The sequence below is a fragment of the Plectropomus leopardus genome, chromosome 23 (genome assembly GCF_026936395.1).
Source record: "Plectropomus leopardus strain MGB_pleo_1.0 chromosome 23, ASM2693639v1, whole genome shotgun sequence".
NCBI classification, from domain to species: domain Eukaryota; kingdom Metazoa; phylum Chordata; class Actinopteri; order Perciformes; family Serranidae; genus Plectropomus; species Plectropomus leopardus.
In genome coordinates, this window is record NC_142198.1 from 20,515,422 (window position 1) to 20,529,726 (window position 14,305).

At 32.4% G+C, this 14,305-nt stretch overlaps 1 protein-coding gene across 1 annotated transcript; it reads left to right on the top strand.

Moving 5' to 3' along the window:
• The first annotated feature begins 421 nt into the window (after positions 1-421).
• ponzr1 (plac8 onzin related protein 1) lies at positions 422-7,629 on the top strand. Its single transcript, XM_088073751.1, has 4 exons — positions 422-580; positions 2,933-3,040; positions 3,926-4,071; positions 7,184-7,629. The coding sequence occupies exons 2-4, from the start codon at positions 2,935-2,937 to the stop codon at positions 7,277-7,279; spliced, it is 348 nt and encodes a 115-aa protein (XP_087929877.1). The 5' UTR covers positions 422-580; positions 2,933-2,934; the 3' UTR covers positions 7,280-7,629.
• The last annotated feature ends 6,676 nt before the right edge of the window (positions 7,630-14,305 follow it).

Here is a 14,305-nt window from a genome sequence, read left to right on the forward strand (position 1 = left end):
TATATATTGCACTAAATGTGCTGATGTGTTATAGTGTGCCATTGTGTTGATTTCGCGTTAGCTCTTGTTCTTGTTAGTAATGAGTAATATAAATATACAAAATAATAATAATAATAATTACGGTAATAAATACACAAACAACGTTTTGCAATTGTTTTTTTTTCAAAAATGTTTGCTGTTTTTGTCTTTTTTTTTGTCATTTCTTTTTTTTAAATTGTGTATTGTGTATGATTGTAATTTAGGGGTGGAGTGGGGGAAGCTTGACCTAAGTTGTTTGTTTTTTATTTTTCATGCAAATGAATAGTTTGCATCTTCATGCACGGTACAGCAGGCGTTAATTTGTCAGATGCAAACTTCTGCTTGCTCGTGCAAGAGTTTTTGATTATTTTAGTAAATCAATTGTCTGCAGACTGAGTGTTTTCAGGGAAGTCTGAGTGGGGGCAGGGTTTCCTGCAGCGGTGCAGCTCAGCCCTCAGACAGATAAATAGTGGTTTCCTTCATGCACTCACTTTGCAGCGTTGAGTGTTGGACGAACCAAACTTTCATTTGACCTTTTCACAGCTCGCAAAACAAGAGAAAGGTAAGAAAACGGTTTTACATTTGTCTAAAAACGATAGTAATGAGATTATAATAATGAAATATCATGTGACACTTTATTTCAGTAGAGACATTTATTTTATTTATTTTTTTGTAGCGGATTTATTTGAAAATTGTACTGATAAAAAAAAGTTAGAACACCTGTTGATAGAAGCAGGACTTTTTAAAAATTTTAAAATTATAACTCCCACTAAAACCATCATTTTTCAGCTTGTATGACCACATTAACCATTAGTTTTCTCTAGAAAAAAAGGAGGGAAAAGAGTGACTTTACTGTTAATGCAGTGAGATTATAATGATGGAAAATGTGCGATTTTAGCCTTTTATTCAAGAAAATGTGATTTTATTCGACTTCTACATCTTCATTTTACATTTTAATTTGATAAATTTTCCTTGTACATTTACAATACAATTTCAATATAGCAAAGGCTACACTTGTTCACATATTCATTATTTATTATTATTCATAATCATACATTTATTAATGAGAGTTTTTCATCGTAAATTTGGATAAATCCCTCTGACTCAGGGCTTTAAGGAATACAATATTTAACGTTAATTTACTGAAGTTAGATGAAGTTAATGTGTCCCAAAAGGTTATGAAAATGTACAATAGCAGTATTTTTTTCAAATTTAGATTAAAAATTGATGATTGAGCGACGTTTTTTAGGGGAAAGTACTATATTAAAATGCATTAACGTGACTCAAACACGTTTAAAAATAAATTTTAAAAATAGATTTATAAAAAATAAAGTGTCAATCTTAAATTTCTTTAGCCAGCAGCTAAGGTTAGCTAACAGCGTCAGCTAGATTAGATATATATTCGGCGGCTAACTAGCTTTAAAGCTCGACGATTTTTTGATTTGCATGTAATTAAAATAAAATTATTAGAAAATTACAGTATACAGTATTTTAAAAATGATACAGCTACTTAGTGAGCTAGCGAAAGATGACGGCTAGTTATCTAACGTTAGCTGGTTACGTGATGATGGTTAGTTTGCTCTGGTTAGGGCCTGTTAGCTAACTTGCTAATTAGCCTAATGAGGTCAGTTAGCAAATTTTAGCTCACTGATTTGATGATGATGGCTAGTTAGCTAACTAGGCAATTGGGGGATAATGGTTAGTTATCTAGTAGCTGGCTAATTATGTCAAAATTGGTAGTTATCGTTATATATTGCTAATTGTGTGATGATAGTTAGTTAGCCTTACTAGCCAATTAGTTTATAATGTTTAGCTCGCTAGCTAGCTCGCTAGCTAATTAGGGATGACACTTAATGAGCTGAAGTTAGCTAATTAGACAGCTAGTTAGCTAACTAACTAACTGGCTCATAAGGTTGTCATGTTATCTTGCTAGCTCATTGGGTGATGATAGTTAGTTAACCTATCTAGCTAATTAGGAGTTAATGGCTTGTAATCTAGCTATCTTGCTAATTAGGTGATTACAGTTAGTTAGCCTAAGTAGCTCATTAGGTTATAATGGTTAGTTATCTAGCTAGCTAGCTAGGCAGTTAATTAGATGGTAGTGAGCTAGCTCATAGCTAATTAGATGATGACTGCTAGTAAGCTAGCTAATTAGTTGATAATGGCTAGCGAGCTAGCTAGTTAGGTTGTCGTGGTTAGTTATTTAGCTAGGTCTAGTTAGTTATCTAGGTGATGAAGGTTAGTGAGCCGAGTTTAGCTATTTAGATGATGACTGCTAGTTAGCTAACTAGCTAATTATTGCTATTTAGCTTAACTAGCTATTTAGGTGATTACAGTTAGTGGGATGAGGTTAGATAATTTAATGATGCTAATTAGCAAGCTATCTTACAAGGTGATGATAGCTAGTTAGCTAACTAAGTCTTTAAAATATGATGGCTAGTTAGCTAACTAGCTTGCTAATTAGGTGATGATTTGTTACTTGAGTAGTTGGCTAATGAGGTGATAAGTGTAATTTAGCTATGTGATTGTCTAATTAGGTGATGATAGTTAGTTATTTAGCTAGCTGGCTAAATAGATGATATTTTCAGGTAGCTATCCATTAATATCCATAATAAACATTTAATTTATCTGTGGAATAACTGACACCCTGATCGAGGTTTATGCGCTTTCATATGAAGATATATCAGCAAGTATTGTGAAATAAATCAACTGAGAAATTGCTTATGGATTAGATAACTTCACTAAAAAACACACATTGCACAAGTTCCCCTTCTCATCATGAGGATGTCATGAACACACAGGTTTTTGCTGTATGTGTGTAAACAACACGCGCTCTTTATTTCGGCCAGAGAGCAGCCTGAGATACAAGTTAAAATAGCAAATAGTTTCTCAGTTTCCGTCCTGTTTCCTCCAGACATGGCCGTCCAGGAGCAGCCGACCCAGATGGGGAGAGTGGTGATTTCCCAAGGCCCCGGGACATGGAGCACCGGCCTCTGCGACTGCTTCAGCGATATGGGCACCTGTAAGTTTACCCAACGATCCCAAATAATGCTGCTCACCAAGTTCAGGGTTCCCACAGTCACGAAAAACCTGGAAAAGTAATAGAATTTATAAATAACTATCTCCAGGACTGTAAAAGTTGTTGAAAACTAAATATATACCTGGAAAGTTTTGGAATATTCATTGAATTTTGTTTCACAGTTCTGTATAATATGACATAATATGCTCAAGGACTGTTGGAAATTTTAAAATCTGTTGATAATTTGTTTTCGTTTTTTTAAATTTTTTTTTACAGTCTCTGGCTGATAAATGGTGCAATTTTTGTGATTTTTATTGGTTTGAAAAGTTTTTGAAAATTTTCTTTAGAAATCACCACAAATTTAAAAGAAAAAGAAAGATTTCTTTCACATCACGTCACCCATTAATACATGCATTATTTCCAAAGTATTCTGTGCACTTAATGCCCCCTCTGTGGATCGAGAACATTAGCAATGAGAAATGGAAGAAGAAATGACCCATTTTTAATTAGTAAAAAAAAAACACAATAAAATTACCTGAAAATTTGTTTAAAAAAATAAAATAAATAAGGATCTAATGATAATTAAAAATATATTCTTCCTTTAGTTTTTTTTAATGTTTTTCCCTAGAACTGAGAAAAAAGAAAAAAAAATCTAAATGAAGTAATTATTTGCAATTTGTAGAACAAATTGTTGCTCACTGTCTTTTTCCCCTTGTTTTTGAAAGAAATTTCGCCAATATGTTCAGGGTTTAAAGATTTAAAAGGCGACTTAAAGCAAAAAAAAAAGTCACGTAGCTCCAGGTTTAAAGGGTTAATAATGGTACCATACAAATACGATATTAAGACCACAGCCTGCCGTACTGAAAGCTCTTTCCCTCTGGTCTCCAGTCTGCTGTGGTTTTTGGTGCTTCCCCTGCATGCAGTGCCAGACCGCTTCTGACAACGGCTGGTGCTTCTGCATGCCGCTACTGGACGTCTGCTGCGTGGTGTCCTGCCTCCTCCGCGCCGACATCAGAGAGCGCCACGGCATCCCCGTAAGGCTGGCTTGGGGAGGGAGGGGGATGTTTATTTTTATAGTTTCTGGCAGTGATAAATGGTGTCATTTTTGGCGATTTTTAAGGAAAACATGCCTTTCCACAGGTTTGGAAAGCATGTTTTGTTTTTTTTAATCATCCAAAATTTTTAAAAGTATATTTATAAATAATTAGAATATATAAATATTTTATCTTTTAAAATCGCCAATTTTTTTTGAAAAAAAAATCAAGTTGTCAAAATGTTGGGTTTTTTTTAAATGGCAAAAACTTTTAGAGGAAAAAAAATTGCCAAAAATTTTTAAGAAAAAAAATATAAATATTTGCCAAAAAAATGTAAAACAAAATGCCCAGCATTTTTAAAGACAAAAGATATCACAATTTTTTTCCTTTATATGTCACTAAAACATTTTTAAAGGAAAAATATTCTTTTCTGTAAAGATCTTCAATGAAAAAAACAAAAACGATAATGAGTATCAATAGTCGTTTCAGTGCATGCATAGTCTTGTAAATTTGCCTTAAAATGGAAAAGTCATGAAAAATTAATCAATAAAAATGTGCATGAAATTACAGCAAGTAGGGCTAAAAAAAAATATTATGGGTCCTTGAAAAGTCTTGGAAAGGTTTTAAAAATGTACTCTTGAAAATGTGTGGGTAACTTATCTGAAGTGAGTTTGATTTTTAATTATCTTGTCTCGTTATGAAAGTACTTGTAGAGATTGAGGTACTTCGGTACATTTTGGTAGATTAATGTCTGTAATTGACTCCCAACTCAGTTTAAGTAACCTCAAGTGAAAATGTCCTAAAAAGGACGTCCGCGAACAAAAGCAGTAGCTGCGGTTCCCTTTCGGTCAGTTTGCGTAGAGTACAGTGAAGTGCAGCGGTGAGATAAAGTCCTTCCTCAATTTTCTGTTATGTTTATGTTACGAAATACAGCGACAGCTGGTTTCGTTCTGAGCAGGTCGTAGGATAGATCAGGGTAGAAGCAAACATAAGGACAAGAAAACAAACGTAGTAATACAAGATGTACAAGCTGAGATGTCTTTAAAGAAGTGATTATCTCATAGTGAGAGATAATCTGCGACAACATCATAACCAAACTTTTGGGACAAATTAAGACTCCTCCTTTTTTGTCCATTTTAAGCCGAGCTCTGGGAATAACTGTTTTAGTCACTTTATTGTCTCAGTATTTAAGAAAACACTCAGGGTGTAAAGGGTGAACGATAATAACTAATATGACACCTTCTCACATCTAAAGACAATATGAGTTTAGTCACACACGAAAAGATTTGGGAATGTGAACTACAGCAGTTAAGGCAACTAATTTATTATTATTAATTTATTAATAATTTTTTATTTTTTTTATTTTAAAAAAATCTCTCAAATAAAAAGTATTAAACGTGCCAAGAAATGGGAAGAAGGATTTTATTAATATTTTTCAATTACATTGTAAAAGCTCAAAATTATTGGTATTATTATGTTGTTGTTGTTTTATTTGTTTTTTTTATATTATAATTAAAGCCTATTAATTAATCCTTCTATAGAGGAACAATTTATCACATCCAATCAAATAACAAAATTAGCAAGCTATTTAAAGGCAAACCAAATGAATACTTGTATGATAATAATAATAATAATAGTAATGACATCAATACTTTTATGTTTTTCAGATTTTTTTTTTCAGCATTTGAAATGTGAATGTTTCTATCAACATTAAAACTGTCTTTAACAATAAGTAAATGATGCCAAAGCTGCATGTAAAATATCTGAAAAAAGTCTGAGGTCTAATTGTCTTTAAGCTGGAGTAAACCTGCAACCTGCTGCAAAAATATTACGCCAAACTCCCTTCAAGAAATATAACATTTTAACAATTCCTGACCTGTCTGCAAAAACACAAAACTGTAGAAACAGCAAATAAAAGGCGTCATCGGTCGACAGTATTCCTGTCAGTTCAGCAACACTTTCATCGATAAAAATAAACTGTATTTGTGTACAAAGTTTGTACAAACTCGCCACCAGCTTCTGTTGGTCAGCTCTGTTGTTTTAACTGTTTAAAAACTAACGTAAGTACTGGTTGGTGGATCAGATACTCGTCGCCCTTCTTTTCCAGTCTCCTGCTTCTGTTTTTTGATTAAAATCTAATGAGATTATCAGAGATGCTTTACATAGACACACATCACAGACGCAGGGATGGTTTTATGAGGGCCGCTCCTTTGTTTTTGATGAGCGCTGTGTGTCACACGTAATGTGCAAAACGACGGGCGTGTTCAGGTTGTTTCGTTCGAGCATTCAAACTCTGGTTAGAGTTATGCAAACACGCTGTCGAGGCTTCATAAAAGCAAACAAATATCATTTTACCCAAAAGTTTATAGCAGGTGTCGTCCATAAGGCTTGTCTAAGGGTCAGTATTTTTCAAAGCAGACTTGTATAATATATATTTATTTATGTATATTAAAGAAAAGAAAGAATATATATCTGATTGGCCATTGTTAAACAATACCACTAATAATTGTTTTTGTGTAAAATAAGATATGTTTAAGAATATTTTTAATTTTTTTTGGAATAATTTATAATTATTATATTAATAATCGTTTGATAATATCATTAATAATAACAAAAATATGATAATAATAGTAATAATAAAATAAATAAATTGTTAAATAAGATAGTACATCAGATAAAATGTTTCAAAATATTTGCCTTTTTTAAACAATGTCATTAATAATTGTTTATCAGTAATAATAACAAATATTTAATATAATAATAATAATAATAATAGAAACAAAATAAATAGTTAAATAAGAGTTTGAAGGTATGACTCAAGCAGCATCACATTTATAAAAGACTGAACCTCTAAAAGAGTTTCATTCAGTCGCTGCTGTCTTTCAGTGCTGCAACAAAAGAAATTCCCTCACAGGATTAATAATCTATTCTATTCTATTCTATTCTGTTCTATTCTATTTAAATTGATTTTAGCTTATTTTTATGTTTCAAATTGTCCTTAGAGGGAATTATTTTACGGGACATTATGGTTTCAGTATGTTTGGATTCAGACAGTAAAAACTGTCAGTATGTCCTCTCTCACGCTCTCGTCTTCCTCGTCTTCCTCGCGCAGGGCTCCTGCTGTGACGACTGCTGCAAGTTAATGTGGTGTTACCCGTGCGTGTGGTGCCAGATGAACCGCGAGCTGAAGATCCGGGGCGGCCGCTAACAGAGGACGCTTTGGACGTGAGCTGAAGGCATGTGGCGTGTTATTGATATATCTCTCGTTATTTTCCTTAATGTTGTGACGCCATAACTCCAAATATTTTTGCACAACAATATCAACTTTTAGCATGAAGCACTGAGCATCTTTACGTTATATAAAAGCGATGTGCCGTTTGTAATACCGAGCTTTAGCTGTTTGTGTTTTTAGGAATTGACGTTGCTGTTCAGAGCCTCAGCTTTACTCAGTTTTACTCAATTTTAACGCCAGATGTTTAGAGTTAAATGTCGTAAACCCGTTGTTGTTATAATAATGTGTTTGATTCATTCTGGCCAATAAAATATTTCAGTTAACGAGCTCCTCTCCCAATCTGAGTCTTCACGTGAAAATATTTATACACACACTTCTGTAAAGAAAATAAATCATATCATGAAATATTACCTTTTATAGACCAACAATCAACAATATGTGTTCAGATTTAAAGGTTTTTAACTCATTACGTCTTTTCCCAACAAAATCACACTGTAGATCACAAGCGTGTCCGAAGAAAAAGATACTCATTGTTTTAATGTAGTGTTTTTGCACTAGGTTAAGGGGAAAAAAAAGGTGGTGTCTATTATCAAAAATGAACGTGCAGCTCCTACCACGATCACGTGCCAAAGAAATAAAACCCCAAAACATTTATTTAAATTTTGCTTTTGTGATCAAAATTTTAAGTTTTTCACAGCTTCATAACTCGGTTTGGGTGTCCTGAATCGGAAAAAATGGACACTTTTCTGTCTTTCACTCTGGGATAATGATAAAAACACGGGAAGAGGGCAGTGAGCAAAAAATGGCTCAAAATTTAGCACGAAATTAGTAAAAAGCTGCAAGAAAATTACCTGAAAATAAGCAAACAAAAAAAAGATGAAAAATAAAAATAAATAAAATAATAACCTCAAGAAAGTATTAAAAACAAAAACTTTTTTTTCTTCTGTATCAGAATTTAAAAAAAAGTTGCTGGTTGCAAACTTGTCAAACATATTTGTGTATTTTTGAACACGTTAATAAAACAGAACGTGCAGATCTCCTAACTTCAGCATTTGCAAAAACCTCTTTGTGATGATCAAGTGAAGTCAGACTAACTGCTTTACTGAAGTTACTAAAACTTAGAAAGATGATTTGATTAAATTTGACATTTTTAAGTTGCAACAACTTCACAGACTTAAGTCAATATAACTATAATCCAAGTAAACTTAATACTTAGATATAAAGTAAAGAAATGAGGATTTTCTGTTATATTTACTGTCATTTTTCGGGGCGGTCAGTTTCCTCGATTATTTAACGTAACGTCAGCTTGTCAGATTTAAAATATATGAACGTTTATGGTGTTGAGGAGCTTCAGTGTTTATTCATTGGCTGCTTCTCTGCTGTAAAATTCACCAAAAAACAGAACCAGTGTGTGCAGTGTGTGTGCAGTGTGTGTGTGCAGTGTGTGTGTGCAGTGTGTGTGTGCAGTGTGTGTGCAGTGTATGTGTGTGTGCAGTGTGTGTGTGCAGTGTGTGTGTGCAGGGGTGTCAGTGGTGTTAGTGTTGCGTGAACGCTGCCGTGACTTTGCAGTCTAGACGTCAGGCTGTCGAACAGTTAAAACTCGCCGGCTGAGTTCCTTTTTGTGGACTCTTGATCACAAACATTTTCCACTTCTCTCTTTTCTAATGACGTGAAATTTAGTAAAACATGTTTCGGATGGAAAGTGAAAGGTTTGATGGTTAATGTTCGGGGGTCGTGACACAAACATCTAATTTGAATTTACCCATTTTCTTTTTAAATGTATTTGTGTCAGAATAATTTAAGCTCTCCTGTATGAAAGTCCACATTTCTGATGTTCTGATGCCGGTTTTTTACTTACCTGCAGGCAAAATGTTCACTGACCAAACTCACTCACTGAAAACATATTCCCACATGTAACTTTAATACTTATCTGTTATGCTTGAATCCGAAAATATGATCATTAAATAAAAAAAGTTAAAATGATCTTAAAAGGGTCTTAACCCTTTGAAAGCTGAGCAAACTGGCTTAATTTCTTTCAAAAACATGGAAAGCAAGCAAAGAGCAACCTAATAATAACCCAAAAATTAGCAAGAAATTAGTAAAAAAAAAAAACAAAACAAAACACAAAAATGACTTGAAATTAGCCTTAAATAAATAAAAAGAGAATAAAAGAAAAGTAAAAGAACAAAAAAGGAAATTACCAGGAAAAAACTAATACATTTGAAGTAATTTCTGATAATTATGATAATTTTATATGCAGTTTTTCTTAGTTAATTAATTTTTTAGGTTTTAAAAACATGGACAGAAGGCAATGGGCAACCGGAGCATGAAATTAGCTCCAAATTAGCAAGAAATCAGTAAAAAATTGTAAGAATATTGCAAAAAAAACCTGTGACGGTTCTCTGATAGCTGATAAATTGCGAGATTATTGATGAATATCTAAAAATGGTGAATAATATTTTAGAGGGAAACAGTCTCTAAAATCATTATCACGTCAAACAAAAAGAGAATCGACAAAGAGGAACACGAGTTTAAACAATCAGACGGGGATGTTGTGGACGTACTGTGAAGTTTACACAAAAAGCTTGTGATAAAGTCACGACTGAGTCGTGAACCTGCTCATTTGTGCGTCATCAGCGAGACAAAAGATCAGAATCATTCAAGTGCCATAAAAATCTCTCCGCTGTCTTTATCTAAAAAATGATTAATCTGGAGGTGTGAGTCGTGCAGCCAAGGCCGAGCGAAACAGTCGCTCCCTCTGTGCTGTGCGCTCGGTCCAAAGTTCAGCTCATACGCCGTCTAATAACTTTCTAACCGTCTGTGTGCGCTCTGCAATCTTTTTATTGCTGTGGTCAGTGTTACAGGATGTCAGGAGGCGTCTGTGCAATTCGTTTTATTTAATGCCAGTAATGTGATTCTTGTACTTTTTCTTATTTTGTTTATTGGCTTTTAATTAATTTTTTTTTTTTTTAATTTCAACACATGGCTCAAAAAATAGGAAGAAATGAGAAAAAATATTACATGAATATAAGCTAAATAAAATTAAATACATTAAAAAAAAAGTTAAAAACACTAACATTTTTTATCGTATTTCTTTAACATAAATTTAAATAATTATGATAAATACATAGTTTTCTGAACAGTTTTTTTAACAAGCATAATAATAATTATGTGGAAAATTAAGCACCAAAAAAAAAAAAAAAAATGACCTGGAAAAAATTTAACTAATTTTAAGTCATAATATTAAATTAACAATTATGATAATTGTATATATATAGTTTTCTGGTCATTTTTTAACATATTTTTTTAAATTGACTAATTTAATTTTTTTGGCAAGTTTCTTGAATCAGATTTCTTTCGGTTCTTTCAAAAATGACGTCAGATATTATAATAATAATCTGAGCCTGTCAAAAACAAACAACGTTAGCGGACGTAAATTGATGCTGCATAATTGGTGACATTGCAGCCTTTTCACCGCCGACAGATGCTCCACTTTTATATGTTACCATGTTCATTAGTCACGAAAACGTGGGAAAACATCGTCCAGATTGACTGAACTTATGTTTTAATATTCATCCCTGATTTAGTTTTAATGTTTGAACCGCAGAGGAGACTTCCAGCTGTAACTGAAGGGAGGAAATGAGGGGAAAGGGGAACATTTTTCTCTGACTGTTATTCCAAACAAAACCTCTGAGACTTGAGATTTTGGCTAAAAACTCACTTTCAGTCCAACGACCCTCCCAAGTCAAACAAAACAATTCACGCGGGGAGTCGAGCGTCGCGGGTAAACCACATGATGGAAAGGAGAAACACTCATGAAACATTTCCAGTTTTCTTGTTTCCCATTTATCAACGTCATTTGTTGTTTAGTTTCATAACCTTAAAAACAGAGTTCAAACGTTTAATCTTTATTTATTTAAATTCAAAGTGTGACTGCTCCTTGGTGTAATGAAAAATGTCCAAATTAAAGAAAAACTGATAGTATCTTGTGGTGTTTTCACAGCCCTCTTCATGCAGCTGCAGAGGAGCTCTAATCAGAGAGAAAAAACACAAAATGATCCGATATACAAAGATCCGCAGAGATCTGCAGAGAGCGACGCTTCCTCTGCAAACCGTAAAATAAAAAACTAATGTGGGTCAACTTTGGGTGCTGTGGGTGACGCTTTTTAAAATGCTTGTGTCTATAATGCATTATAACACATGAAAAGCATTTTATAATTAGGGCAAGTATTGGTCTGCAATTTCTCCAGAAAGGCAAATAGCAACTTTGTGATACATCTCTCAAAAAATAGCAAGAAATTTAGAAGATTTAGAACATTATTTTTTAAAAAACTATTGAAAAATGTCTTGGTAAAAAAGAAATATAACTAGGGAAGAGAGGAATTTATAATGATTTAAATTACATATTTAAGATTATGTTACAAAATTGTTGTAATTTTTAAATAACTTTCTTGGGGTAATTTCCTTCTTTATTTTTTATTTTATTTTATGTTTTGTTTTATTGTGTTGTTCTTCTTCTAAAGAAAAGCTATATTTATAATGATCAAAATTACATATTTAAAATTATTTTACAAAATGTTTGTAATTTTTAAGCCACTCTCCCTGGGTCATTTCCTCGTGTTTTATTATTTTTTAAAATTATTTACATTATTTTTTTTTCAATTTATTTTGTTGTTCTTTTAGGGATAACTGTATAGTGATCAAACTGACATATTTAAAATTATGTTAAATTATTGTAATTTTATATCACTTCAGGTTATTTCCTTTTTAATATTTTTTATTATTCTCTTTATTTTATTTTATTTTAATGTATTTTATTTTGTTGTTTTTTTTTTTGCTTTTATTTTATTGTTTTATTTTATTTTTATTTTCATTTACACATTTTTAGGCAATTTTATTTTACCTTTTTTCCTTTTTATTTATTTCTTGCAATTTGTTTGGTCATTTCTTATTTTGTTGGTTTTTTTGCCTTTTTGACATATTTTTGGGAGAAAAAAATCAACACAATTTGCATAGGCCTCAAAGGGATAAACCCATATTGATTTTTTTTTAATAGGTCTCTAAAATATGTTGCTCTTCTGTGTCTGTTCTTCTGCCTGCTTCTCCAAACTGCAGATGTGAACCGCCATCTATTGAATATAATAATTAATAACTGTGGATAAATCCCTCATGTCTGACCCGAACTATCCCTTTAAGACCAGATTCTTCTTGAGTTTATACCCCAAAAATGCCTTGCCCTTTTCTTATCTGCAGAATTAAATTGCAAGTCTGGCAACAAATTCAAAACTTGTAACCAGAAATTAGGGCGTGATACTTTATTCTGACCTTTCGGTTCCTCAGTCTTTTATCATTCAACTGAGAAACATTTCCAACAGACTGTAACATCCTTTTTTTTTACTGAACAATGACTTCCATAAAGTCATTCAAATATTTACATCCTTCCTCGTGTCGGCTGCAGCTGGAGCTGAAACATCAGCTGCTCTTCATCAGTTCTTGAGTAATTTTTTTAGTTCTCCTTTTCCCGTCAGAGAAATAAGTTTCCATATTTCATCACATATTTGTTGGCACGCTGCCTCTGTTTTATTCTCTCTATCTGTGCAGCTCTTGATGTTTTATTGACCGTCTTGTGTCACTGCTAATCCCACTTTATTGTTTTCCAGTTAGTCCCGGAGTTTCCGGACAGCTCTTGTCATTTTTGAAGAGGCGTTTATCGCTGACTCAGAGTGACACTGACAGTGAGGACGTGGCGGGGCAAAGTGGTGTGGAGCTCACAAAAACCCTTATTTGTCCTCCTCGTCCTCCTTCTTTAGTATCCAGTTAAGTTTCAGTTTCCTTTATCTGGAAAAGTGACCGTTAGAAGAGACAGACGGCAGAGGGAGGAGTGTAGGTGGTAGTAGTTAGTCACGAGTAATACAATTTTAAACAGATTCTCAATATGGATTTATTTTATTTTATTTTATTTTATTTTATTTTATTTTATTTTAGGATTAATCATATGTATGGGGCTTATTCCAGCTTATTATGGGGTATGGGGCTTATTATGTTCTCTCTGTTATTATTATTTATGAAATTTTAGAAGGATTCTTAATATGGATTTTATTTTATTTTATTTTAATTTTTTTGTTTGTTTTATTTTATTTTAGTTTATTTATTTATTTTATTTTATTTTATTTTATTTTATTTTATTTTATTTTATTTCATGATTAATCATATGTATGGGGCTTATTTCAGAATTATTTTTTGTTGTGCTTGTTTTTGTTAGTTATAAAATTTTGAAACGATTCTTTGTGTTGATTAGATTTTTTTTGTGATATTTATTGTATTTTTTATGATTTATCATATGTCTGGGACTTATTCCAGTACTATTTTGTAGTGCTCTTTTGTGTTTTTATTTATTATACAATTTTTAAAGGATTCTTAATGTGGATTACATTTTTTTGAAAATTTTATTTATTTATTTAACTAACTTTACCAACTTTCAGCAACTAAATCCTCTTTTCCATAATTTAAATGTATTTCTATGTACATCCACCCTTAAATTACCTTTAGTTATGCTCTTTCTGTGATTATTTAATTAAACTTTATGTTATTTAACATTTGTAGTGTACATTTTCTGCTCTTACATTACTGTGATTGGGTTAGACTGGATTTGGAATCGTAGGTATATTATGGGTTGACAACTCTTTTAAAGAAATTACATTTCAGACTGTTTTTTTTAATTTATTTATTATTTTTTTTAAACTTACGCAGTGTCTTGTTTCAGTAAAGCCTTTTGGGGGAAAAGGCAGAGACATTTAATGTTGTTTTTGTTTTTGCTGCCCCCAAGTGGCCACAAAATTCCTCTTTGAAGGTCTAAAGCAGCGTCAATCATCCAAATGTAAAGTAGATGTTCGATCCACGTCCACAAATACAAACAAAGTCTTAAAATAAGGACAAAACTAAAAATGTATTCAAAGTTGCCAATGCTTTATGGTGCTTTTACACTGAAAATACATAAAAAAG